General features: G+C 36.8%; 2 protein-coding genes across 3 annotated transcripts; both read left to right on the forward strand.

Moving 5' to 3' along the window:
• The first annotated feature begins 493 nt into the window (after positions 1-493).
• On the forward strand, positions 494-2,883 carry LOC109048024 (GTP-binding protein GEM-like). Its single transcript, XM_019065699.2, has 4 exons — positions 494-1,145; positions 1,755-1,831; positions 1,918-2,122; positions 2,314-2,883. The coding sequence occupies exons 1-4, from the start codon at positions 830-832 to the stop codon at positions 2,589-2,591; spliced, it is 876 nt and encodes a 291-aa protein (XP_018921244.1). The 5' UTR covers positions 494-829; the 3' UTR covers positions 2,592-2,883.
• A 2,515-nt stretch (positions 2,884-5,398) lies between these two features.
• LOC109076050 (cadherin-17-like) lies at positions 5,399-17,354 on the forward strand. 2 transcript variants are annotated; one of them, XR_006161974.1, is made up of 20 exons: positions 5,447-5,469; positions 7,611-7,673; positions 8,346-8,441; positions 8,593-8,730; positions 11,073-11,211; positions 11,303-11,461; positions 11,625-11,783; positions 13,240-13,439; positions 13,560-13,688; positions 13,791-13,935; positions 14,128-14,343; positions 14,437-14,513; positions 14,614-14,805; positions 14,922-15,166; positions 15,623-15,753; positions 15,842-16,060; positions 16,163-16,273; positions 16,386-16,502; positions 16,580-16,944; positions 16,975-17,354. XR_006161974.1 is itself a non-coding variant. In XM_042772572.1 (19 exons), exons 2-19 carry the CDS (start codon positions 7,629-7,631, stop codon positions 16,666-16,668), a joined length of 2,607 nt encoding a protein of 868 aa, XP_042628506.1. In that variant the 5' UTR covers positions 5,399-5,469; positions 7,611-7,628; the 3' UTR covers positions 16,669-17,354. The 2 variants fall into 2 exon arrangements, 1 of the variants encoding a protein (XP_042628506.1); XM_042772572.1 differs by having other exon boundaries at positions 5,399-5,469; positions 16,580-17,354.
• The last annotated feature ends 7,394 nt before the right edge of the window (positions 17,355-24,748 follow it).

Genomic DNA, 24,748 nt, shown 5'->3' on the forward strand with positions numbered 1-24,748 from the left:
ACCAGTTAATCTCTCTATACACTGCACAATCAAATCTATTATTTACATTGTGTACTTTTATGTTATAATGAGAGGATTCGATTGTATAACAGGTGTGTGTTGTGACCTTTAAGTACAAGACAAAACCAGCATGTCATGAGGATGATGAAAGATTTTTTATTTGAGTAAAACCTTTAAGTCCCTTTAAGTGTTTTTCTTCATTGAATATGTAAAATTCCTCATGTGGAAACATCTAATTTATTTGACTTTATTCAACCCAAAAATATTAGCTTAATTAACTTACATTAGTTGATAAAATGAAATTTAAGGGTTAGATCTGGTAGAAATAGCTCCATAAAACAACATTTACAATCTACAGTGTTTTATTTTACTTTTTTCTCATCATGCTTATTTTGGTCGTTTTGTCGCCACCCTCTTTTGAGGCAGTGCCCCAGCCAACCACCCCCCCCCCCCCCCCCTTAATAAATGCTCTAGCCCAGTGTAAGGAAAGACCCGCTGCTGCTCATTGGGAGAGAGAAATGACGTCAAGGAAATCCTCACTGATACTGAGACCTTAATATAAGCATGAACTGCACTGAGAGCTCAAAGCACATTACTGCGCAAAATATAGACATACAGGATTACCAGGGTAAACAGCACCAATCCACAGTCAGGTGTGCTTAATTGAAAACAAAGAAGCCAAGAGCAATTAGACCTTGTTGAGCAGGTTTCTGCTGGTTGGGACCGAAGCTACTATTGGTGCGTCCGATTTAGTACGTTAATTCTTTGTTTAGTCACATTCACAGAAACAACCGTCGTTTAACCGAGTGTTTTTCGACGAATTGCACAAATGACCCTGCTGGCGAGCGTGCGGCGCCACAGTATCCGCGTTCAGCATCACCTGCACCGGTGGAGCATCTGCGGGACGGACGGAGGGCAGCTGCTGAGCGATGGTTTCTCGCGTCCCGACATCGGTATGTCAAGATCCAGCTCCTGCTCGTCCACCTCTTCAGACTCCGCTCTCTCCAGCGAGTCTACGACTCCAGCCTCGGTTGGACCGTTCACTGTTGTCCTGCTCGGGGACGACGGCGTCGGGAAGTCCGCGCTCGCGAGTATATTCGCTGGAGCGTCGGACAGCATGGGCAGCGAATGCGAGTTATATGGAGGTATGTGGACAATTAACTGGACTTTTGCTTTTCGCTTTTTATTCAAACTGTTGACAGACACATCAACTGTCTCAGGAAATCACCTGGCTTTCCAGTGACGTTCTTCTTTCAGTTTGTGATTTGAGTATAAGCCTGTTTATGGCTGTTATATATTAGCCTAAGTATTCAACATAAACGTTTTTCCATCATAATCGTGCAATTCAACATTTCAGAAACACACAAAGAGCCATGTAAAGGTCACTTGTGTAGAATTAGACTATGTAGAAGGTCAAAATAACAGGTTGGGTTTATAAAAGTAGCCTGCACTCAAAAAAATTATTAATAGTAGGCTAAAATTCCATCAAATTGAGTAATCCTTGCGTAAATTATTTTAATCGTATTTAATTAAATAGTCTAACAATTCTTAAGTTATTCAATTAAAAGATGTAAAGATTATTCAGTTCAATTGGATGGAATTTCACTATTAAAACTTAAAGATATTTTTTTTTACTGTCAGTATATATTATAATGTGTGTAGACTACTCAAAGTGAATCAGATTATAATTTTGTACACTTTTGCCATGGCCACTATTCATAACCTTGTTTCAACTCTTTGTCTAATGTTCTCAGGTGAAGTATTTGAGCAGACAATAACAGTAGACGGTGAGAGGGCCACCGTTACCCTACTCGACATGTGGGATTCACAGGTAACACCTTTAGTTCATCAGCAGTTTATATTAATATACTTTGATGATCGGAGGTTCTAAGTCTTTCTGATTTCTGTTTCCATCAGGATGAGGGCAGCTGGACGCAGGAGCGTTGTTTGCAGACAGGAGATGCTTTCATTATAGTTTATGCCATAACAGATCGTTCAAGCTTCCTTCGCGCATCAGATCTTCGTATTCAGCTTCGACGTCAGCGTGAAGCCGACCGCACTCCTATTATCCTCGTCGGCAATAAATGTGACCTGGTTCGCTGCAGAGAAGTGTCCATTAGTGGTAAGTGATTCTGAATCTAAATAGTAAAACTCTTCTTCAGTGCTTCTCTACTTCTTTATCCTAAAGTAACTTCTGTTAGTAGCATTAAAACTGCTATTTTATCTTCTAAATCTGCAAATTAATAAAGTGCTCTTTGTTTTGCCTTAGATCACTGAGAATTTTTGTTTATTATTTTATTTTTTATTTTTCAGAGGGCCGTTCGTCTGCTGCTGTCTATGACTGTAAGTTCATTGAGACGTCAGCAGCAATGCAACACAACGTCTGGCCGCTGTTTGAGGGCATCATCCGCCAGCTCCGTCTACGAAGAGACAGCACAGAGACCCTCACCAGGAGTTGTTCTCTTCAAAAGCGCAGAGAGAGTCTCCCAAAGAAAGCAAAGCGTTTCATTAACAGAATGGTTGCTAAGAAGAACAAGCAAGCAGCCGTTAAACTCAAGTCTAAATCATGTCATGACCTGATGAGTGTGTAGTGTAGACTTTGATACCTCTGAAAGTTTGAATTGTATTATATGAAGTTTTGGGAAAGTGTTGTGTTCAAATGTTTGTTTTGTTCCCATTTTGTGATATGTAAGAAAGCTATGGATGTCTATATTAGACTGTGCTGTAGAAGAGCATCGATTACCGGCTTCTCGCTCCCTCTGTGAAGGACAGAACGCTTTATCTAGTGCTACCCATCTTCCTCCAAACATTTCAGAAGCCATGAAATACAAACATGTTTCTGTGGGAACCCCAACAAATTAAAAGCGATCCTTTTACCTTTTTTTTTTTTTTATAATTTTCATGATGGATTTGCTTTTAGATTGTGAAACCTCTTTGTTGTACCTTGTCTGTGTGAAAATGTTTTGTCCAGCTTTTGCTCAGTTTGAGCATATAACATTCAAAAGAAATAAAATGCATTTTTTTTTAATGATAAATCTGAAATACTTTGGTCCTTTTGAAAGGGCACACATCCAGAAAAGTGGAAAAGCACTTTTATCACATGTCTATAGTATTATATTTTTAGCTGGGGTCTCTCTGAAGTATATCATATAACAGAAATGCATTAATCTTGATTAAAACATACACCAGCTGTTCCTGTCATGTGCATATGGAGGCATTTTATTATGGGATTATATATTTAGATAGAGACTGTACATGCTTTTCCCTGTCCATTATGCACAAATGATCATTTTAACATGTCAATCAGGTGTTTTCAACCAATTTACAATTAGGCATGTCAGTAGGCTCCAAAAGTCTGAATATGCACTGAAAGTCTGGGATTTAATATCTTAATTAATACTGGAAAATAATTATTTTTAAAGATTTTGACAAATCTAACACAACAAAACAATAAAAGGTAAAAAGTAAAAGATTGAAACGTAAAAGATTTCCTATTTCTGGGTCATTAATCAAGTAAGCTTGTTATTATAAGATTTATGGTAATACTTAACACTTTAAAATGATAACGATTTAAATGATTTACATAGTTACATTTATTGAAACATAGTTCTAAAGCTTTATTTATCCTAGTTAATGTTCATTTCAACATCCAGTGAACAAACTAATGAATTACACATTTGTAATGTTAAAAAAGATTAATTATTACTGTAACAAACACGTTACTAATTTTACCTAATGGGTCTTTATTGTAAAGTGTTACCAAATTTATATCTCATGATATTTAATATATTAATATTTATTTATTATGTATTTTATATAGGCTATAAAGATATTTGACAGATAACACGTTTATAGCATCCTCAGTCCTACTGGTGAATATATGGGTGTGTAATAATTGTGTGTAATACAAGAACACATTTGTTCCTGTTATTCAGAAACACTCCTCCTACTTTCCTTTCAGAGGTGAGAAGGACAAATGAATGACACGTTCATCTGATGTGTGATCACTGCTGTGTGAATGATAATGAATGATTATGAAGCTGAAGACTGGAGCTATTTAGGCAGCTGTGTTGCCTGTTTGTTTATGAATATTTGCTGTAAATGGGCACACATGGAGTGTGTCAGATTGTCAGGTATTTGCTCATTTTGAAGCCATTTCCTGTCAGATCCACTATGCATGAGGCAGCTGGTGGACTCAATGAAATGTTACTGCAACTTCCAGTTAAACCAACAGAGTTGAAGTGGTACTGAAAATGTGATCAACTGCAGTATAATAGTTCATATCTGCAGCAACAGGTTTTTCTGTTTCAGTACTAATGCCTGCACTATTGTCATTCCTAATCTTAACCTTTACCCTCTATACTTCTCTCCGTTATGCTGATACGGCTGCGTAATAATTAGTCAATGGAAAACCATGGGAACTTCTTGGGTAACTGCCACTCAAGGTGCCTTTAACCTTAGATATTTACACTGAAGGGGTCACTTTTACAGGAAGTGATTACAATAGATTTTTCAGAAGTTAATATTTTACAGTATTCATACCCATTTTTGCTTGAACTTATTTTATGTAAGTATTGCCGAGAAAAAGTGTTCCATCATTCTTACCAGTAATAACTGATCAGAATGTTTTAAATCATTCTTTCTTCAAGTCTTTTTTTCTGTGGAACACAAAATATAATATTTAAAAAATGTTTCAGCTGTTTTTGTCAATAGAATGAACATTAATGGGGTCCAAAATTACTAAGGACTTCACTGACATTCATGGTATAGAAAAAAACAACAACATACATTTGCAAAATATCTTCTCTTGTGTTCCACAGAAGAAGGAAAGCCCTGCAGGTTTGGAACAAAACAACATGAGGGTAAGTAAATAACATTTATTTTTAGGTGCCACTGTTGAATACCTCAGAAGTTCTTGCAAATGTATTCATTTTCAGTATGAGACGAAACTGAGAAACATGGAGCACAACCAAGCCAGAGTCTGTCAAAAGATCAAGGATCAAAGATTGTAGGCCTGTATTACTCAAGATCGCAAGCACACAGCTGTGTCAAGGTGATCTTTATGCTCTCTATGAATGTACAGTGATTTTCATCATTCACACAGCTTGTTTTCCGATATATTTTCTCTTTTTCTCCAAGCTTCCCTTCAGAATTCTGCTTGTCCCCTTTTTCCTTATCATCTTGCATAGAAATTATTGACGTAAGGCCCCTGATTACAAAGGATTTTTAATGCATGTTTGTTGTTTGCACTTTTAAATTAAATGCTTGATATTTACACTTTAATACATCCAGTATACTATTTCGCCAAACTGTATCATAAGATGCCTTAAATTTACAGTCCACTCCCCTGAGCAGTGAATCGGTAGATAATGATTAGACTCAATAAAGCTGAGTTAAACTTTGACTTAAGCAGGAAGCACTTCAAGACTGAAACGCTCAGTCTTTTGAGGAGAGGAGCTCTGCTGACAGGTCGGTGTCTGTTATCCTTGCTTTTACTTCTTCTTAGTTGTTCTCTTTGAGTTTAAGCTGATTTTGAAAGTATATGTTGCTAGTTACCGATATGTCATTTGCATTGAAATGTTGCTTTCGAGGCCCACGATAGGTTATGATATAGTTTGACTTTGCTCAGAGCTTTCAGAAGGGTGTTGACCAGCTTATGCGGAAGGGCATTTATAGGTATCGAAACTTGATGTAGCATTGTAGGTGCAAACTTATTTATGAGCATATTTGCTTGAGAAACAAATGTATCTGATGTTTTTTTTATCTTGTTCTGTCAGAATGTCATCAGAGGTCACAAGCCTGGGCCTTTTGTTCTCCCATACCTTGATACTAGAAACTTTTAAAGCCATCTAGCCTAATGTTAATGGACTGTCATTGCATTTTTAAATCTTGTTTGAATATCCAAGTATCACTTTTAGTTGGAAAAGTCCAAAAATTATGAATGAAAATGGTCACATTTACTTTAGTCTCATTCTTACAACTGGTTGAGCTGATATTTATAGCATAGAACATTGATTTCAGCTTGTGCACCAGAACATCCTGATTCGTTAAATATGTTGATACGCGTATATATAATATCAACCAATTTATCTGTATATTGGGTCGATCAAGAGTTTTAAATAGAAGAACTAAAGTATCTTATCAGAGGTCACATTAACTTCAATGTCACCTTGTGTCACATCTGTCTCAAGGCGTGTCTGTCTTTCACAATAGATCCCTCAGATAAAACTGAAATAAAAGTCCAGTATCACTAAAGCACTAAACCTTACAGCTTATTTCAAAACAATATTTCAGCAAAACTGCTGACGCAGCTTAATCTACTCTTGGACTCAGACTGCCAGAGATTTATCTAGAGATCTTTATCTCTTCACACAGATGTGTGTGATCAGATAAACAATGTTTTTTTTTTTTTTTATAATGTACAATGTTTATTGTTTATCTAGATAATTATGTTTATTGAGGGCTAAAGTATGGAGCTACACCTGGATATAACTTCCTTTATTGATCTGTGATCTGCAACTTACTTTCATTTACCATGTGTTTAATAATCGCCCCGTGTTGGCTTAACTGAATGATGTGACTAAGATATGCTAAACTGAGAAACCAATACTTTGGGTTTTATAAAGCAAAATCATCAAATGACAAAGCTAATGTTTAATTTGAGAATGAATTAATATTGTATTGTTAAATCTAAATCCTGAAATGACCCTGAAAAAGTGTTATACTTTTTCGCTAAATGTATAACAGTTGCTACACTCCCAGAGAAAAAAGGCACAAAATTGTCACTATTATTTATTTTGTATTATATTTTATACATATTTTGGCCTCTTCCTCTTCTCAGATGTGTGGATCCACATGTACAAAATTATATAATTTGTTTAAAAAGTCTCGGTTTTGTTATATGACTGTCAGTGCAGACATTGTAAAATCTGATAAACTGTGATACAGCAGTGACACACAAAAACACACATGCGCACAGAGTCAGCGCTGTCTGGCACAAGAGGCGCCGCCCACTCTTGAATGCCAAGTGACCTTTAAATAACCTTTTTATGGGCTGCGATTCATGGAAAAAAAAAGAAAAAAGAAAAAAATACACACGCACTGCGCTACATGACGTGAGTCATGATGTCACAATCAAATGCCACTCATGCTCTATTTTTATGCATATGAGATGCACAGAAGGACTGATAAAATATACACTAATTAGTTTAAGAACATATGGAGAAATCAAACAGGAAATTCTTGTACACACACATAGGAAAGCATCTTTTCTATTGCTGAAATATTTGTAATGTTTTAAAATATTAGTCACAGCTGGTTGAATAGTACGTTTTGCTAATAATCATTGACTGAAGTTTAACATTAAAGAAGCAGATGGCTCTATTTCCTGACTGGGCAGTTTATAATTAGGCTTTTGTCACACCATGTGGCTCCACTTTATGCTCTAATATTGCTAACAGGGGCCATCATGTCAGGTAATAGTCATCTAATAAAGTTATTTGGCAAATAAATGTCACTGCTGTAAATTACAATTGCTATTGCAGTAACTATAATAAAGGCAATTTTAATAAAAAGCAGTGTTTCACATGTTGTCATTCCTTTTCCATCAGGTTTTGTTGCCCGGGACCATGAGAGGTGTACATTTGCTACCCTTGACCCTTCTCGTCAGCATTGTAAGTGTGTGTGAGAGTAGGATTTTAACTCTGTGACCTTGTAGTGTCCTTAGGATCTTTTATTGCGTCCATAAATGAGTAACAGTGCTGAAGTCCATTTCTCTGCCCATTTAGATTTTTGTTTCTGGACCCCCTTGAAAATGAGATGTGACATATCAAGAGGCTATCCTTTCAATAAATTCAAATTCAGTCAGTCAAAACCTGACACACAGACATAGTCTGGATTCATTTGGAAAGTTAAATGATTTTTTCTACATAAATAATCCACAGAAATTAGTAAATATTCAGCAACATTCAAAGCACAGATAGGTTTAATGGATTATTGATTTGATATTAAATAAATTATTATTTGTTTATATTGCAGTAAGACAATAATTTAGTCATTTAACATCTTTATTTAGTTATTTATTAAGAAGTGTGGATGTGTATTAATATACAGGGAAATCTCATTTTTAGAAAGAACATTTGCCGCTAATGTTGTTCATGACTAGACTGATAACAGACAATATATTGTAGCGGCTGGCAATATGCTTATCTATAATGGTGATTTTGCAATAAATGATTTTAAATTCTGCAACTTAGGGTATTATTTTTCATATGGCTTCATAATTTTCTCTCTCTCTCTCTCTCTCTCTCTCTCTCTCTCTCTCTCTCTCTCTCTCTCTCTCTCAGGCTCATGGGATTGGTCTGGAGGACAAAATGGGGCCATTGGGACATCTAGTTTTAGAAGTGCCAGAGGCTACACCTGTGCCCTATGCCATTTACCAGGTATCGTAGGCCCCGTTTTTGTGCTTTAAGGGTTAGTTTTGACAGACGGGTTAGTTATTAAGACAGACATAATGTTTATTATTAGAACATCTCCAGTGTGTAGTGTTAGTAATATTTTTTAATGTATCGATTGAAAATATTCTTTGTTTAGTTTACATCTGCAGTGGAAGGTGTTTCATCATACCATATAAGTGGAGAGACTGAAGGAAAGATCAGTGTCTCTTCAGACGGCTGGCTATTCCTGGAGCATCCTCTGGAATGGAGCCCTGAGAAAAACCACCATCTAGATGTAATTAGGGCCCGAGCACCGATGGTGTGAGGACCCTCTTGTATCTGCTTCGTTTATTATTATTATTATTATTATTCTTCTTCTTCTTCTTCTTCTTCTTCTTCCTTCTTCTTCTTCTTCTCCAAAATGAATCGCATTTTTGAGGGCCTAAACATGCTCGAAAAGTCCTGAAACTTTGCACACGCGTCAGACCTGGTGAAAATTAACGTCTGATATAGGTTTCAGAAGAGGGTGTGGCAAAATGGCTCGACAGCGCCACCTATCGTAAAAAAAAAAATCAACAGCCCTCCAGCTGTGTTTCACGTACATGCACGAAAATTGGCACACGTATGTAAAGCATCAGTACCTACAAAAAAGACTCTTGGAGCAATATCCGAAACCCAACAGGAAGTCGGTTATTTTTAATTTTATGAGCAAATTTTGCATCATTTTTGCCATTTACATGCCTTGTATTTTAAAGAACTCCTCCTAGAGATTTATTCAGATCAACACCAAATTTGGTATGCCTAATCTAAAGGCCTTTGCGATGTTAAATTGCGAAGATCTTGAGTTTTCGTTGAAGGGCGTGTCCGTGGCGGCCTGACGAATTTCGATGATTCGCCATGGAAAAGAAGTTGCTATAACTCAGACATACAATGTCCAATCTGCCACAAACTTCACATGTTTGATAAGACTCCTGACCTGAACAGATTGATATGCCCATATTCAGTTATAGTCATAGCGCCACCTACTGGCAACAGGAAGTGACATATTTTACACTGTAACAAACTACCCCGAGAAATTTTATGACATCAATGTCTTTTTTGTGGTCAGTCTAATCTAAAGGCCTGTGCAATGCTAAATTGTGAAGATCTTGAGTTTTCGTTAAAAGGTGTGTCCATGGCGCCGTGACGAAGTTCGATGTCTCGCCATTGGAATAAAAGATGGTATAAATCAGGCATAAAATGTCCGATCTTCCCCAAACTTCACATGTTTGATAAGATTCCTGGCCTGAACACATCTGAAGGCCAATATTCCATTGGGTGTGGAAAAATGGCTCGATAGCGCCACCTATACAGTTTCAACGGAGTGCGCCTCGAGCTATGTTTCACGTACATGTACGAAAATCGGTACACACATGTAACACACCAATACCTACAAAAAAGTCTCTTGGTATGAAATCCGAATCCCAACAGGAAGTCGGTTATTTTGAATTTTCCCTGCCAAATTCGTGTTGTTTTTGCCATTTTCAGGGGTTGTACTTTAAACGAACTCCTCCTAGAGATTTATTCAGATCAACACCAAAATTGGTCAGTGTAATCTAAAGCCCTTTGAGATATTAAATTGCGAAGATCTTGAGGTTTCGTTAAACGGCGTGTCCATGGCGGCCTGACAAATTTCGATGTTTCGCCATGAAAAAGGAAGCTGCTCTAACTCAGACATACAATGTCCAATCTGCCCCAAACTTTCACATGTTAGATATGACTTCTGACCTGAACAGATCTACGTCCCCATATTCAGTTATAGTCATAGCGCCACCTGCTGGCAACAGGAAGTGTCATGTTTTACGCTGTAATGAACTACTCCTAGAAATTTTATGACATCAATATTTTTTTATGGTCAGTCTAGTATAAAGGCCTTTGCAATAGTGAATGTTGGAGATCTTGAGTTTTTGTTAAAGGGCGTGTCCATGGCGCTGTGACACAATTTTATGTCTCGCCAAAGGAAGAGAAGTTGGTGTAACTCAGGCATAAAATGTTTGATCTTCCCCAAACTTCACATGTTCGAAAAGAGTCCTGGCCTGAAAACATCTGAAGGCCAATATTCCATTATAATGATAGCGCCACCTGCTGGCAACAGGAAAATTGGCACATATAAATGACTTTGACATATTCCACTTATATTTATGACTTTAAATGCATATTTCTCACCGTTCACCTTTTTACTAAAGCCACACGATGGCGGTGAGCCCGGGTGCGAGGGCCCGTTCATCGCTGCTTGCAGCTTTAATTTATTATTGTATTATGAAATATCACACATAATATGCAAACAAGTGGGTCTTCAAAAAGATACAAAATCCCTACATTGTTCTTTTCTTGTATGCACAAAGCACATAGTTGTACAACATGACCATGGATTATGTTTAGCAACATAGTTTTATGTTAAATATATGTATATGGAAAGTCCATATTTTAAGTCCTGCTCAAGTTTCACCTTTTCAAGAACTGTATTATATAAATTATATAAATGAAAAATAATTTAAACATATGGAGTATAACATGTCACATGGCAAGACATATAAAGTTGCAAACAGTATGATGACATGTCAACACAAACTATTCTAAATGAGAGTTTTTCTTCAGATTGAAGCACGTTCAGCAGATGGTGAAACCCTTGATGGGCCTTATTCAGTTGTGTTGCAAGTTGTTGATGTCAACAACAATGCTCCTGTCTTTGCTGAGAATCAGTACAGTGGCCGTGTTAGAGAGCATTCCCCTGCAGGTGAGAAACACATGCATTATCAGTGGATGCTAAAACTTGGTTAAACGATGAACACACTAATAATTGTACTTTTCATCTTGTGTGCGTGCAGGAGTTCCATTCATTCAGGTGTTTGCTACCGATGCAGATGATCCCAACACATTAAATGCCCAACTGAGATTCAGTATTGTGAACCAAATCCCCAATCCTGGAAACGTTTTTTACTTTGGCATTAACCCGGACACTGCAGAAATCTTTATAACAGAGGAAGGTACGTCAACACACTTGAAACAAAACTACACAGAAAAAACCCAAGCGTCCATATGTTGCTATTGTACAAGTTGGTTTTGATTATGTTTTTTGTTGAGTGCCAAATTAGTATTTGTCTCTGAATGATGAAAAATATGAAAGTTTGTCTTTCTGTTGCTTTGCAGGAGCAGAATTTCTAAGGGCCAGGCCCACTGTAAGCTACAGCCGCGGGGAGGTCCGTGGCAGTCCTCAAGTCCTGAAAAAGAAGTTTGAGGACTACTGTACCCCAAGGAACAACATACCTCTGGAGAACAATCCCTTTTACACGTGCATCGAACGTGCTGGTGAGAACATACAGAAATGCACACAGTCATCATCTTATTTAAAGCAGCTGTATGTAGTTGTGTTTATTTTTGCGACACTGGAACTCCCTACAGTGGAATTTGTAAATATATCACTGTCATAATTACAGAGGATAGCTGTACATGTTTATTTGTTGCTGCCATAAAGCAATCCACCCAAACGAGAGCATGAGGGAGGACAGAACATGTTATTCGGAATAAGACTGAAATGAATTGTGCTGATTACAGTGCTCTCACCTACACACTCAGATTAAACTGGTGTGTTAATGTCTATGAATGACCACTTCTCTGATTACATTCACTCTGGAACGTGCCACGTGCTGTAAATAAGAACACAGTCATTAACTGTGCTCAAGCAGTTCAGACCTCATCAGTGCGGATTACTGTAGTCTCAGAAATCAGGCTGGATTTAACCCAGATTACTTAACTGTTCAGCATCCACATTACCAGCTCAAATCAATGAACATCATGTGACCAACAGAAATCTGCATGCATGTCACTTCATTAGTTTGTATCATGCTGTTGAATAATATTTTATTGACTGAACCTCACCACAAGGTGACCACCACAGTGACTTGTCAAATAAGTAAATAAATCGACAAGAAATACTCCTGAACTGACATTATTTTATTATGGGAGAATCACAGCTGTGCTGATACTCAGATCAATAATGAAGAATGCTTCCAAAACACTCCTTCATGAAACTATTATAAATCTTATATTTTAGATCAGTAGTTCATTTATTAGATTACAATTCCATATGTATGTATGGCATGTAATTATACACGTTTGGGCTGAGTTTTCATTCCATTTACACCGTTTCGTACACTGTAGGTGATGACGGCCTGTGGTTTTTCAAGAGCTCCGAATCATTTGGAAAGCAATTGGTTCAACTGATTCAGAGTTAGAGCACAACTGCAAGGGTGGTAAACTATTCAATAAACAATAGTTTAATATTAACAACTTTGAAATGAATACCTTAAATTGAGTTACGTTATCTATATTTCCTCCACCAAGGAAAAAAATTCCAAACGACTCTAGAACAGAAACATCAATCTATGAGCAACATGAATCAGTGTTTCATTAATCATTATTTCAGAATCAGCAATAATTAAAGAGCAGGTCATATAGTATTTTAAAGTGTCCTAATATTGTCCTAATATTGTGATATTTAAAGTGTCCTAATATTATATTTGTTACCCAGTGACATATACCCGTAACAGGCAAAAGATTCGAAAATATAACCACTCGTTAAGGCGATTCAGAACCAACTCTCTCTTTTGAGAGACAATATCTTTATTTTTCATGCACTTTTTGGATTAACAACTTTGCAGATTGTTTTAATTTAAGGATAGCTACATTATAAACTGCAAAATGTATATTTTTCAAAAACCCATATGACCTGCTCTTTAATGAGTGTTTATTTTGGTATGAGCAGAAAGACGAGAAGTGAATCTTCTTCAAGATCCAGACTATGCACTGATTGTTCGTGCAGAGGATTTAAGAGGTGGAGCTCCAAACGCTTTGAGCAGCACTACCCGGGTCAACATTGCTATCATTCAAAATCTCTGGGTCAGCCCTGGAACAATCACCATCAAAGAAAATTTTGAAGCGGAATACCCTATGTATCTTGCCACAGTAAGTCTAGATTTAAAAACAATAATGTTATGTTATGGTAGGCCGTGTCTGTACTTTTAATTGCATTCATATAATTTTAAATAATTAATGAAATTATTTTAATCATTTATATTGTCATAGATGCGTGCCAATGATCCCACCGCACTGTACAGGCTGGTACAGAAAGAAAGATTTTTCTTCCCCTTCACCATCAATCAAGATGGAGAAATCCATGTTACCACTCCTCTGGATAGAGAACAGAAAAATATGGTAAATAGGAATGCATATTTTGCTACAGCATATTTCACTCCTTATTCTATAAAACTAAGTGTTGCATATTAATCCTGACATGTATGTGTGTGTGTGTTTTAGTACACATTGGTGGTCATAGCAGAAGATGCACAGGGTGTTGAGCTGGAAAAACCCATGGAGATTCATGTACAAGTGGAGGATGAGAATGATAACCCTCCTGTGTGTGATAAAGCTGTGTTTGAGGTGCAAGAGAATGAGCCCATAGGTAATAATGTGAGACTCTTTATAAACACACACACAGTTGGGTTTTCAAATTTTAAAGGGACTTTCCAAAGACATAATGATTTGTATACCGTATAAACTGTATATTCTATACTCTTAACCTGCTCCTAATCCTAACAGAAAACTTTCTTCTGTTTTGCCATTTTCTGTCATTTTTGATTATATGCATGTTTAGGTAATCCAGTTGGTGTTCTGCCTGCTCATGATAATGATGAGGAAGGCACACTGAACTCATTTTTAGACTACACACTCCTGAGCCAGATGCCTCCCAAGCCATTTGGAAATATGTTCACCATCAACCAAAACAATGGTGAAATCAAAGTGTTAAATAAAAACTTCCAAAGGAAAGAAGTGCCTCAGTATGAGCTCACCATTAGTGTGACTGACAGAGGTAAAATAAATAAATAAATAAACTCACCTCAAATTAATTGAAAATGACAATTTATGTAGAATGTGCATCTTAACTTTTTGCACTTGTTTGTAGTTCACACCACAGAGTGTAAAGCAATCATCAAGGTCATCGACATCAATAACAAGATCCCTGTCTTCGAGAAAAAAGATGTATATATTTTATTTTTCTAATTACATAAATTACATTCTTTCTCCCTGTTGATTATGGAATACTAAATCTCTGCTCTGTTTCACAATCACCTTGTTGCAGTATGGGACCCACAGTGTTCCTGAACTGGCTGAAGTGGGAACCACTTTGCTCACCATCAAAGCCACAGATGAAGACGACCCAGGAACAGGAAGCTCAAAAGTGGAGTATCACATCACTGCTGGAGACCCACATAACCTCGTCGCCATTGAGGTTGATGAAGCCACTGGAGAGGGCAGAGTCTACATCGCTCGGGTAACAAGACTTTACTCACGAGGAACATGTTGAAATGCAAAAACTGTCTACATTTCTGTTTTATGCGTTTTGTACTCTTTATATTTATTGATTTATTTTATATTCTCGATCTTCAGCCACTGGATTACGAGCTCCAGAACGTCTTCAACCTTCAGATCGATGCCCGTAATCCCGAGCCCCTGATCGCAGGACTGGAATATAATGAAAATGCCACCACATTTGTTGTCATTCAGCTGGTGGACGTGGACGAGCCTCCAGAGTTTGAAGTGGACACTCTTAATGTCAATGTTCCAGAAAACATCACGGTTGGAACCATTATAATGATAGCTGAAGCCAAGGATCCAGAGGGAAAGACTATCAAGTAATGCTTTACATTGTGTCTCCTGTATAATCAGATTATATATGAGATGAGATCATTATTTCTCAATTTTCTCAACAAAGAGAGTTTTGTTTCAGCAATTGTTGAAACTTATAAAAGAAATAGAACACATATTGCATGGTGGTTGTTCAGCATTTTTTGTACTAAAGAAGCTAATTTTGTGCTAATTCAAATAATTGTTTTCAGGTTTATTGGTGCTTTGACATACAGTGGGTTACAAAAATGTCAGAATGCACTACTGAGGATACTATTTCACATTTTTAGAATTCAATACAAATTCCAAATTATATGACTATCATAACTATTTAAGTGAAACAATTTTAAAGCTGAACTGAAACATTTACATATACATTTCAGAATGTTTTTAGTGACAGCAGCACTCGACTTGCATGAATTCCAAGTTTGTGTAAGTTGTAATGGATGTAAATGTTCTGTCAGGTTTAAGATGGAAGGAGATGAACATAATTGGTTGGAGCTGGATGCTGATTCTGGCGAGCTGAAGACTAAAGCTGCTTTGGACAGAGAGACTATTGAGCAGATATCTCTCACAATTATCACTTATGAGACGGGTGAGAAATCAACAGAGCTCCAATGCATTCACTCACTCCAGGTGAGTGTCATCTGGTAAATATTACAATCTGTTTCTGTTCCTTTCAGAGGGAGACAAGCAGGAGGCTGAGATGAAAGTGAATATTAATCTGCTGGATGTGAATGACAACTACCCTAAACTGCAAAAGACACAGGGCTTCATCTGCGTCCAGGATATGGCCCCTTTGATACTCACTGCTGTAGATAAGGATGCTGACCCCTACGGAGAGCCTTTCACCTTCTCCATTAACCGCAAGTCACCAAACTTTGAGATCAAACCTCTGGATGGTGAGCAGATCTTCAGTTTAGCCACTGTAGTCTTAAACAAAAAGGCTTTCATACAGTGTGACTGTTGTATTTAATTTTATAAACCTGTTTGTGAATCTGCAGGAACCTCAGTGCACCTGATTTTGAAGAAGAAGCCCCCAAGTGATCTGAACACCGCAGTTCCCATTAACATCAAAGACAATGCTGGGATGGGTATCACTCAAAAGTTTGATGGTAAACATTTTTTATTTCTCTTTATTTCTTATATAACATTCAACTCACTCATAGACAGGCATTTAACGTGGTATGACATCTAATCTGAGATATATCTCTTTCTATTTCTTAGTGCATATATGTAACTGCACTAAATTGGGCTACTGTTACATCGAGCCAGGAGCTCACAGCTGGAAACTGGGCATGAGCAGCACCATCGGTATCCTGGCAGGAATTTTCGGCTTCCTCAGTAAGACTGATGCATTTTATTTGGCTCTATTAGAGTAAAAAGAAGCAAACTGAAAAAAGTTTTTTTCCCCCTTCCAGTTCTGTTCCTGATCATTGTTTTCTACCGAATCAAGAAGAATGGTCAGCAGAGTCCAGCAGTTCCTGAAGAGTCTAAAGCAATGCTCTAGAGTCCGGATTACATGCCAACTGCAAACATTATTCGGAACACAAGCCAGGCAAACTGACATCCATGACCCTCAACACACAAACCCCTTTATTTTGTAAATTAGTTGTGCATTTTTAAAACACACTTTTTATTATCATTAAATATTCATGTTCAAGATTTGCATCTTCTGACCGTTTTAACAGTTACTTATTCACTGTGTGGCCTGGCAGATATATTAAATATTTTATATTTAAATGCTATAAATATTAGACCTAAATTTAGATTTTTTTTTTTCCCAGTTTTAAAAATATATCTGTTGGCTCCCTAGTGTTTAAAGGGAACACAAAAGGTGTTTTTTTTTTGGAATTTTAAACATCTTTGTGGAATACAAAGTACACAGTTTGAGACATGAGTATATTGTCATATTTCATATGGATTAAACCTATAAAAAATTTAAATCTTATATTTATTCCCTATTGTCCAAGAATCAAATAAAATGTGTAAAAAACCTGTCCTAGTGATATTTTCTCTTGACTTTTGACTTTTTTAGGTCAAAGGTCAGGTTCTATGAAATGCCCTTCAGTTCTGCAGTGTAATTCTATCACTGAAGAAGGCATAAAAATCACAGAATGACAGCATTTTTGGCTATTTGACTTGTAGAAAACTGAAATTGTTCATTCTGTAAATAAACTTCTACTTTGACCCAGATACTGTTTTTTATTTCTAAAATCGAAATAGTTTTATTTTTTTGTAATAAATCCACATTTAAACATGCTAGTATGTAAACTATATTAATAGTAACAATAATATATAAAACCATAAATAGACTAGCTAACAAGATAACACACGAAATAGCTTTTAAACTTTAAGGATATTTTTTCAAGAGTACATAATAGTAATGAGTAAAGACTTGTTCATTGCTTCTTACATAATTCTTATATAATTGTCTGTCTTGTGTTTCTATAAAGTTTTATCATAGATTGCAGATCTTGAAAGAGACGGAATGTTACTGTTAAAAAGAATGAAATACCAGACACAAATAAACTAGAGATACCTAAAACTCATAAATTCTAAGTCTGTATCACTAGCCTGGATCTCTTCATGCTGATATTACTTTCACATTCATCAGTCACTAAGCAACGTTCCATAACAAACACACAAAAACAAGAGGAGAGTGCACTCACTGACTAAAAAAAGTTTGAGTGGGGGGGCCTGTGAAGCATGTCATGGGGTAACAGTAAAAAAACATGGTTATGCCTTTTGTTTGATATTAGCCAGATCTTATCTGATGGGGGTTCTGTGTCCATTTTTGGACTCAGACACACACAGTGCTACTTGTCTTCTTGCACCCTGATGTCACGGGTGACAATTAGTTGAGAGTGTAGAGTTGTGTGTTTACATTATCAACTTGGGGAACTGAGAAAACACAGAGTGATAAAATGTAAAAATATATTATTTTTTAAGCTTTAGGACTCAATACAACATGTATTTTCAATCTTTAGCAAGCCAAAACATCTAAAATTTAGAGCTTCATCCATAAACTCTCTTCCTGTTCATTCATTTTCTGAAAAGAAGAAATAATTTTGTTATTTAAACATAAATACAACTACTACAATAAACACTTCAAATAAATAAATAACTGCAATCATATTATTGATGCTACTATCTATAAAAAATTCCCAATGGAGAAATACATTACCGCAGTTCCACTGTGGTACAGCATTGCCATATGTAAAACTATGTTAGACAAAGTTACATTGTGAATTAAAAATATCTAATTTACTTTACAAAGATGCTGCAAAAAAATCCCCCTTGAGAAGAGATGTTTAGAAATGAGGTTTATAGAGCAATTTCTGGAGCACTTCAAAAGGTGTCTTCCATGTGAGGATGACAGTGGGAAAAAGAGTTTTGGATAGACATTCAAATATCATGACACAAAAAAACAACACAACATTCTACACCAAAAATGCTCAAAATATAATATACAAAAAATAGTTTTAAAAATATATATCACACCAAAAACAAAAAATATTAGAGATTTTTTTTTTACCCGGCCCCTCCTTTTCACCGGGGCAGCTGTGGCCTAATGGTTAGAGATTTGGACTTGTAACCAGAAGGTCGCAGGTTCGACTCTTGGTGCTGGCAGGAGTTGTAGGTGGGAGGGAGTGAATGAACAGCGCTCTCTTCCACCCTCAATACCCATGGCTGAAGTGCCCTTGAGCAAGGCACTGAACCCCCAGTTGCTCCCCGGGCGCTGGATATATTGCTGCCCACTGCTCCGAGTGTGTGTTCACGGTTTGTTCACTTCTCACTGCTGTGTGTGTGCACTTGGATGGGTTAAATGCAGAGCACCATTTTCGAGTATGGGTTACCATACTTGACAAATGTCACGACTTTCACTTTTTTCACTTCACTCCTCAGACTTGACATCTGACAGACAGACAGGCAGGTTGCCAGATTGACGACAACAACAGGAACGAACGCACTTGACGATGAATGATATGAAATACGCTGTGTTTTCTGCCAACTGGCAACCCGGGGTGCCGAAATACAATTGGGTAAACTGACAGTGGGCAGGTTTCACAAACCAAAACAAAGATCGACATTCCAGCCCAGAAGCACATTTTCAAAGGAGAATAACTGACTATAGCATTGTTTTTCAGATAAACAAGTATGTTAACTCAGGATGTTTCTTACATATCTGCAAACATATTATGGTATTTTTTATGCTTTAGTAGAGTCAAAAACTTACATACAGGTGCATCTCAATAAATAAGAATGTCGTGAAAAATTTCAGTAAATCCAGTAATTCAACTCAAATTGTGAAACTCGTGTATTAAATAAATTCATTGCACACAGACTGAAGTAGTTTAAGTCTTTGGTTCTTTTAATTGTGATGATTTTGACTCACTATCTCAACAAATTAGAATACTTCATAAGACCAATAAAAAAAATTTTTTAGTGAATTGTTGGCCTTCTGAAAAGTATGTTCATTTACTGTACATGTACTCAATACTTGGTAAGGGCTCCTTTTGCTTTAATTACTGCCTCAATTCGGCGTGGCATGGAGGTGATCAGTTTGTGGAACTGCTGAGGTGGTATGGAAACCCAGGTTTCTTTGACAGTGGCCTTCAGCTCATCTGCATTTTTTGATTCTCTATGGGGTTCAGGTCTGGTGAGTTTGCTGGCCAGTCAAGCACACCAACACTATGGTCATTTAACCAATTTTTGGTGCTTTTTGCAGTGTGGGCAGGTGCCAAATCCTGCTGGAAAATGAAATCATCATCTTCAAAAGCTGGTCAGCAGAAGGAAGCATGAAGTGCTCCAAAATTTCTTGGTAAACGGGTGCAGGGACTTTGGTTTTCAAAAAACACAATGGAAAAAACACCAGCAGATGACATTGCACGCCAAATCATCACAGACTGTGGAACCTTAACACTGGACTTCAAGCAACTTGGGCTATGAGCTTCTCCACCCTTCCTCCAGACTCTAGGACCTTGGTTTCCAAATAAAATACAAAACTTGCTCTCATCCGAAAAGAGGACTTTGGACCACTGGGCAATAGTCCAGTTCTTCTTCTCCTTAGCCCAATTAAGACGCCTCTGACGTTGTCTGTGGTTCAGGAGTGGCTTAACAAGAGGAATACGACAACTGTAGCCAAATTACTTGACATGTCTGTGTGTGCTGGATCTTGATGCCTTGACCCCAGCCTCAGTCCATTCCTTGTGAAGTTCACTCAAATTCTTGAATCGATTTTGCTTGACAATCCTCATAAGGCTGCGGTTCTCTAGGTTGGTTGTGCATTTTTTTCTTCCACACTTTTTCCTTCCACTCAGCTTTCTGTTAACATGCTTGGATACAGCACTCTGTGAACAGCCAGCTTGTTTGGCAATGAATGTTTGTGGCTTACCCTCCTTGTGAAGGGTGTCAATGATTGTCTTTTGCACAACTGTCAGATCAGCAGTCTTCCCCATGATTGTGTAGCCTAGTGAACCAAACTGAGAGACCATTTTGATGGCTCAGGAAACCTTTGCAGGTGTTTTAAGTTGATTAGCTGATTGGCATGTCACCATATTCTAATTTGTTGAGATAGTGAATTGGTGGGTTTTTGTTAAATGTGAGCCAAAATCATCACAATTAAAAGATCCAAAGTCTGTGTGCATTGAATTTATTTAATACACAAGTTTCACAATTTGAGTTGAATTACTGAAATAAATGAACTTTTCCACGACTTTCTAATTCACAGCACCTTTAAGGCCTGCCCTTTTAATTCCCATAGTGCAACATGTAGTATTTATTTCAGTATAACAAGGAAATTAGTAGAAATTAATTATTTCCATATGGCAACTCCGTACCATAAATAAAGGGTTAACGAATAATGGTGAATATACAATAACAATACAATGCAATTTAGGATTACTAACTTTGCTTCCTCTTTTATATGTTATCACCACTTGGTTTGCTGTTGTCAATAGACTTCACTGGCTTTTTCACAATCTAACATAGAAAAGGATGATCAGATGGATTGACAGATGAGCATCGGTCCTCTTGACCTTGCTCGTGACTGAAAAAATGGATGGATGGATGAATGAGTGAGTGATAGATAGATGTCTGTCTAGTTCCCCTGGTCTTTTTTGCCTTGCCATCTGATCAGTCCTCAACCTCTGACTCTGTCTCTCCCACACAACAAGTGTTGTCATGGTAACAACCAAAATCATAGAAACAGGAACATGGGAGCTGATTCCTGTTCTTTTATCACATGTGTGCATCTTTTAGGCAGTTTAGACCCTCTGCCAAAACGTGAACAAAACAAACTGTTATGAGATACAGAGCCAAACTGAGAATAATAAAATCATAACAGTGTCAACTGTGTCATCCATCTGTAGCCCAGCACTAACACACCAGTAATACAGACCCCCCCCCCATCCGCACATGTTCATCCAGAGGCTTACAGAGCGTTCAATGTGCAGCGAGAGCACATGCACACACTTCTTTCATCTGCTTAGAGCAATACAACCATCTATGAGCACTCTACAATTAATGGAGGTATCAAATTAATTATAGGCCCCAGAATATTTTAATGAAATATTTGCCTCTGCAAGAGAATTTATATGAGCTACAGTTTCATTTATTTAATAAACAGTTTCTGTTTTAACTTTTATAATGATAAAGCAACAAAACAAAACACAACCAAACTACCTCCTCAGACTTACTATATCTGCCAAAGGTAATTTTTGATTCACCTAATCATCTGTCTTGAGTTGTAAAGATATCTTTTATCAAATGTGCAGTTGCTAAGTCCTCCCTAACGTTACTTGGGATCTGTTTTCCAACAGCTGTAGAGATAACATTCATAGTATAAAAAAGATGTCCACGAGCCAACAGCTGTATCAGTTTAACCACACATCTTAACTGTTAAATTAATTATAGAGAATTCTAGAGGGAATGACAAGTATATTGTTTATGATCATCAGTTGAATGTTTACTTATGAGATTTCTTTAATGGCTGAAGCACCTTTGACCTTAGAACTATTACAATGAAATGATAACCTATTCAAGACAAGACCAGAGTATGTATTCTTAAATGTGTACTTTGATATACTTTTAGACTCTACTATTTAAACTCTATTACACTTTGATGAATGCATAAAGGAAGTGGATAATGAAGAAATGCAACTGACGATGTTTGGTCTCTTTGCCTTCAACCTTACAGACTTTTATGTATTTATCTTTCTATTTAGTCTGCTCCAGCTAACTGATAACAACAGAACTGTGATGTAGAAAAGTAAGAACTTAAAGGAAAAGTTCACACAAAAACTAAATGTAGAGGGGTTTGTTTATTAATCTGGACAGAATTGGACATTTCGCATTACATCACTTGCTCACCAATGGATCCTCTGCAGTAAAATGTGTGCAGAATGAGAGTCCAAACTACTGATAAAAAACATCATAATATTTCACAAGCAATTCACATGTCCATCAGTTAATGTCTGTTGAAGCAAAAGCTGCACGTTTGTAAATTTCTCCAAATGAAGAAACCAACTCATCTTGGATGGCCTGGGGGTGAGTATATATTTAACAACAATTCATTCTTGAAAATTTGAACAAATCCTTGAAATTATCTGTAGCCTAATGACATTAATAAACCGAACTGCAGACAAATCTAAAAATAGTTGTCAGGTGTTCATTAACCCGTTTAAATGGATTCCGCTAATGAAGTGAATCTGTGTGTATTTTACATTACAGCTGCAATGTCAAAATTATGATATTTAAATATCAGTGCATTTAAATAGCTAAATGGCCAATCTAAATGACCAGTTTGACAGAATAAGTCAGTTTCTCTAACTGTTGAGTGTCTGGTGTGGAAAATGAATCATTATGCTTATTGTAAAATAATTTTCACTCCAGAAAGAAAATCTGTCAGATATTTGACCAACCTTAACATGCATGCACCCAGAGCTGGATTGGATGGTATATTGGAGTTTGTTCAAAGTCCTTTATTTAATCTATAGTTTGTTTTGCTGCAGGTAAGACCAATATTTATACAGTAAAATAAGCAAGACAGATCTGCGTCAACGTCTTTATTTAACGTCAATCGGTCAACATGCACCAGTCTGCTCCATATGTCAATCATCATCTCAGTCGCCACACATCTACTGACAATTAACGCACACCTTAGGCCACGTGCATTACAGATAGAAAGTTTATTTATGGATTTTGTTTCAAGCTATAGTGTATTTCATGTGTAAAATTAGTAGTTTTGATACTTCATAGACGTACCAGCCATTTGCGTTTGTTGCCGATTGGCGCCTCCATGCGGAGAACTGGATAATATGCAAATAGCACGATTAAAACCTCGTTTTGAATTTTTTTCTACTTTTGCACTGAATTAATTCCCTCGATATCTAATGTTACGAGAATAAAGGTTGTGTCTGCAAACTTTCTGGATATCTTTATTAGTTTTGTATATGCAAACACACCTCTTCAAGAGTCCACATAATCTGTCAGAGTGACCGAAGACCTCTAGGTGGATGAAGAGGAGCAGGGACTCCCTGGAAGATATTGTAAAACAGTCAGTGTTGCATATTAAGTCTTATCTAGAAGAACGTATATATAATGCCATATGAGTACAAAAAATGGTACTGAAGTTACTATTCATCAAAGAATTATCAAATGTGTCATGCTTTCCACAAAAAAAAAAAAAACAAACAACAAAAAAAATTTTAAGCAGCACAACTATTTTCAACATTGTTAATAAGAAATGTTTCTTGAGCAGCAAATCAGCAAATTACAATGATTTCTGAAGGATCACGTGACACTGAAGACTGGAGTAATGGCTGCTAAATGTTCAGTTTCCTTGGTGAGCATAAAAGACTTCTTTCAATAACAATAATAATAATAATAATAAAAATAATAATAATAATCATCCAGACCCCAAACTTTTAAATTGTATTGTCAGGATAGTGAACAATCAGGCTGTGAGCATTTGGCAAGAACATTACACTAGTAAGTCAGTCCCATAGGCTACATAACTTCAAAACAATGTCCTGAACCAGCTGAACACTTGACATTTAAAGTTTCAGAATTGCCATGTCATGATAGAGCCTTATGACAGACTGACCTACTTACAGTTTGCCAAATCAGAAACTGTGATCTGACACCATGATGGTTTGACCCCCGTCCCTGAGCCAGCTGCTCTGTTTGGGCAGCATTCCAAACACACATGAAGTTCAGTGATTCTTACTAAATAAATGTGCATTCCTAGAATGAAATGTAGCTTCTGGCAGCAAAAGTCACCTTGATCTGTTTAGGTCCGCTAGGCTGGCTTGCTCAGTTTAGAAACTTAAAACTTTACTCTTCATGCATTCATTTAAGCAAAATACAAAAATTGGACAATATTTACTTAGTTACATTTTTATTAAAACATTTGAAATACAAAAGGCAAGAGTACTTGCAGAAGTCATGCCCATGCACCAGCATAGTAATATTGTTAAATACATTTGTGACATGCTGCAAAACATTGTTAAATATATTTATTTAAAATTTAACAAGCTGCAGCATACATTTACTTCAAGTATTAAAGGTGGGGTATGTATTTAAAA

This window comes from Cyprinus carpio, chromosome A16 (assembly GCF_018340385.1).
Source record: "Cyprinus carpio isolate SPL01 chromosome A16, ASM1834038v1, whole genome shotgun sequence".
Classification (NCBI taxonomy): Eukaryota; Metazoa; Chordata; class Actinopteri; order Cypriniformes; family Cyprinidae; genus Cyprinus; species Cyprinus carpio.

Excerpts from the sequence above, each read along its gene's own strand:
- LOC109048024 (XM_019065699.2), top strand. The coding sequence starts at position 830 with ATGACCCTGCTGGCGAGCGTGCGGCGCCACAGTATCCGCGTTCAGCAT. Across the intron at positions 1,146-1,754 it reads CGAATGCGAGTTATATGGAG|GTGAAGTATTTGAGCAGACA; the intron begins GTATGTGGACAA and ends TAATGTTCTCAG. Across the intron at positions 2,123-2,313 it reads CAGAGAAGTGTCCATTAGTG|AGGGCCGTTCGTCTGCTGCT; the intron begins GTAAGTGATTCT and ends TTTATTTTTCAG.
- LOC109076050 (XM_042772572.1), top strand. The coding sequence starts at position 7,629 with ATGAGAGGTGTACATTTGCTACCCTTGACCCTTCTCGTCAGCATT. Across the intron at positions 13,936-14,127 it reads GCAAGAGAATGAGCCCATAG|GTAATCCAGTTGGTGTTCTG; the intron begins GTAATAATGTGA and ends ATGCATGTTTAG. Across the intron at positions 14,514-14,613 it reads CTGTCTTCGAGAAAAAAGAT|TATGGGACCCACAGTGTTCC; the intron begins GTATATATTTTA and ends ACCTTGTTGCAG.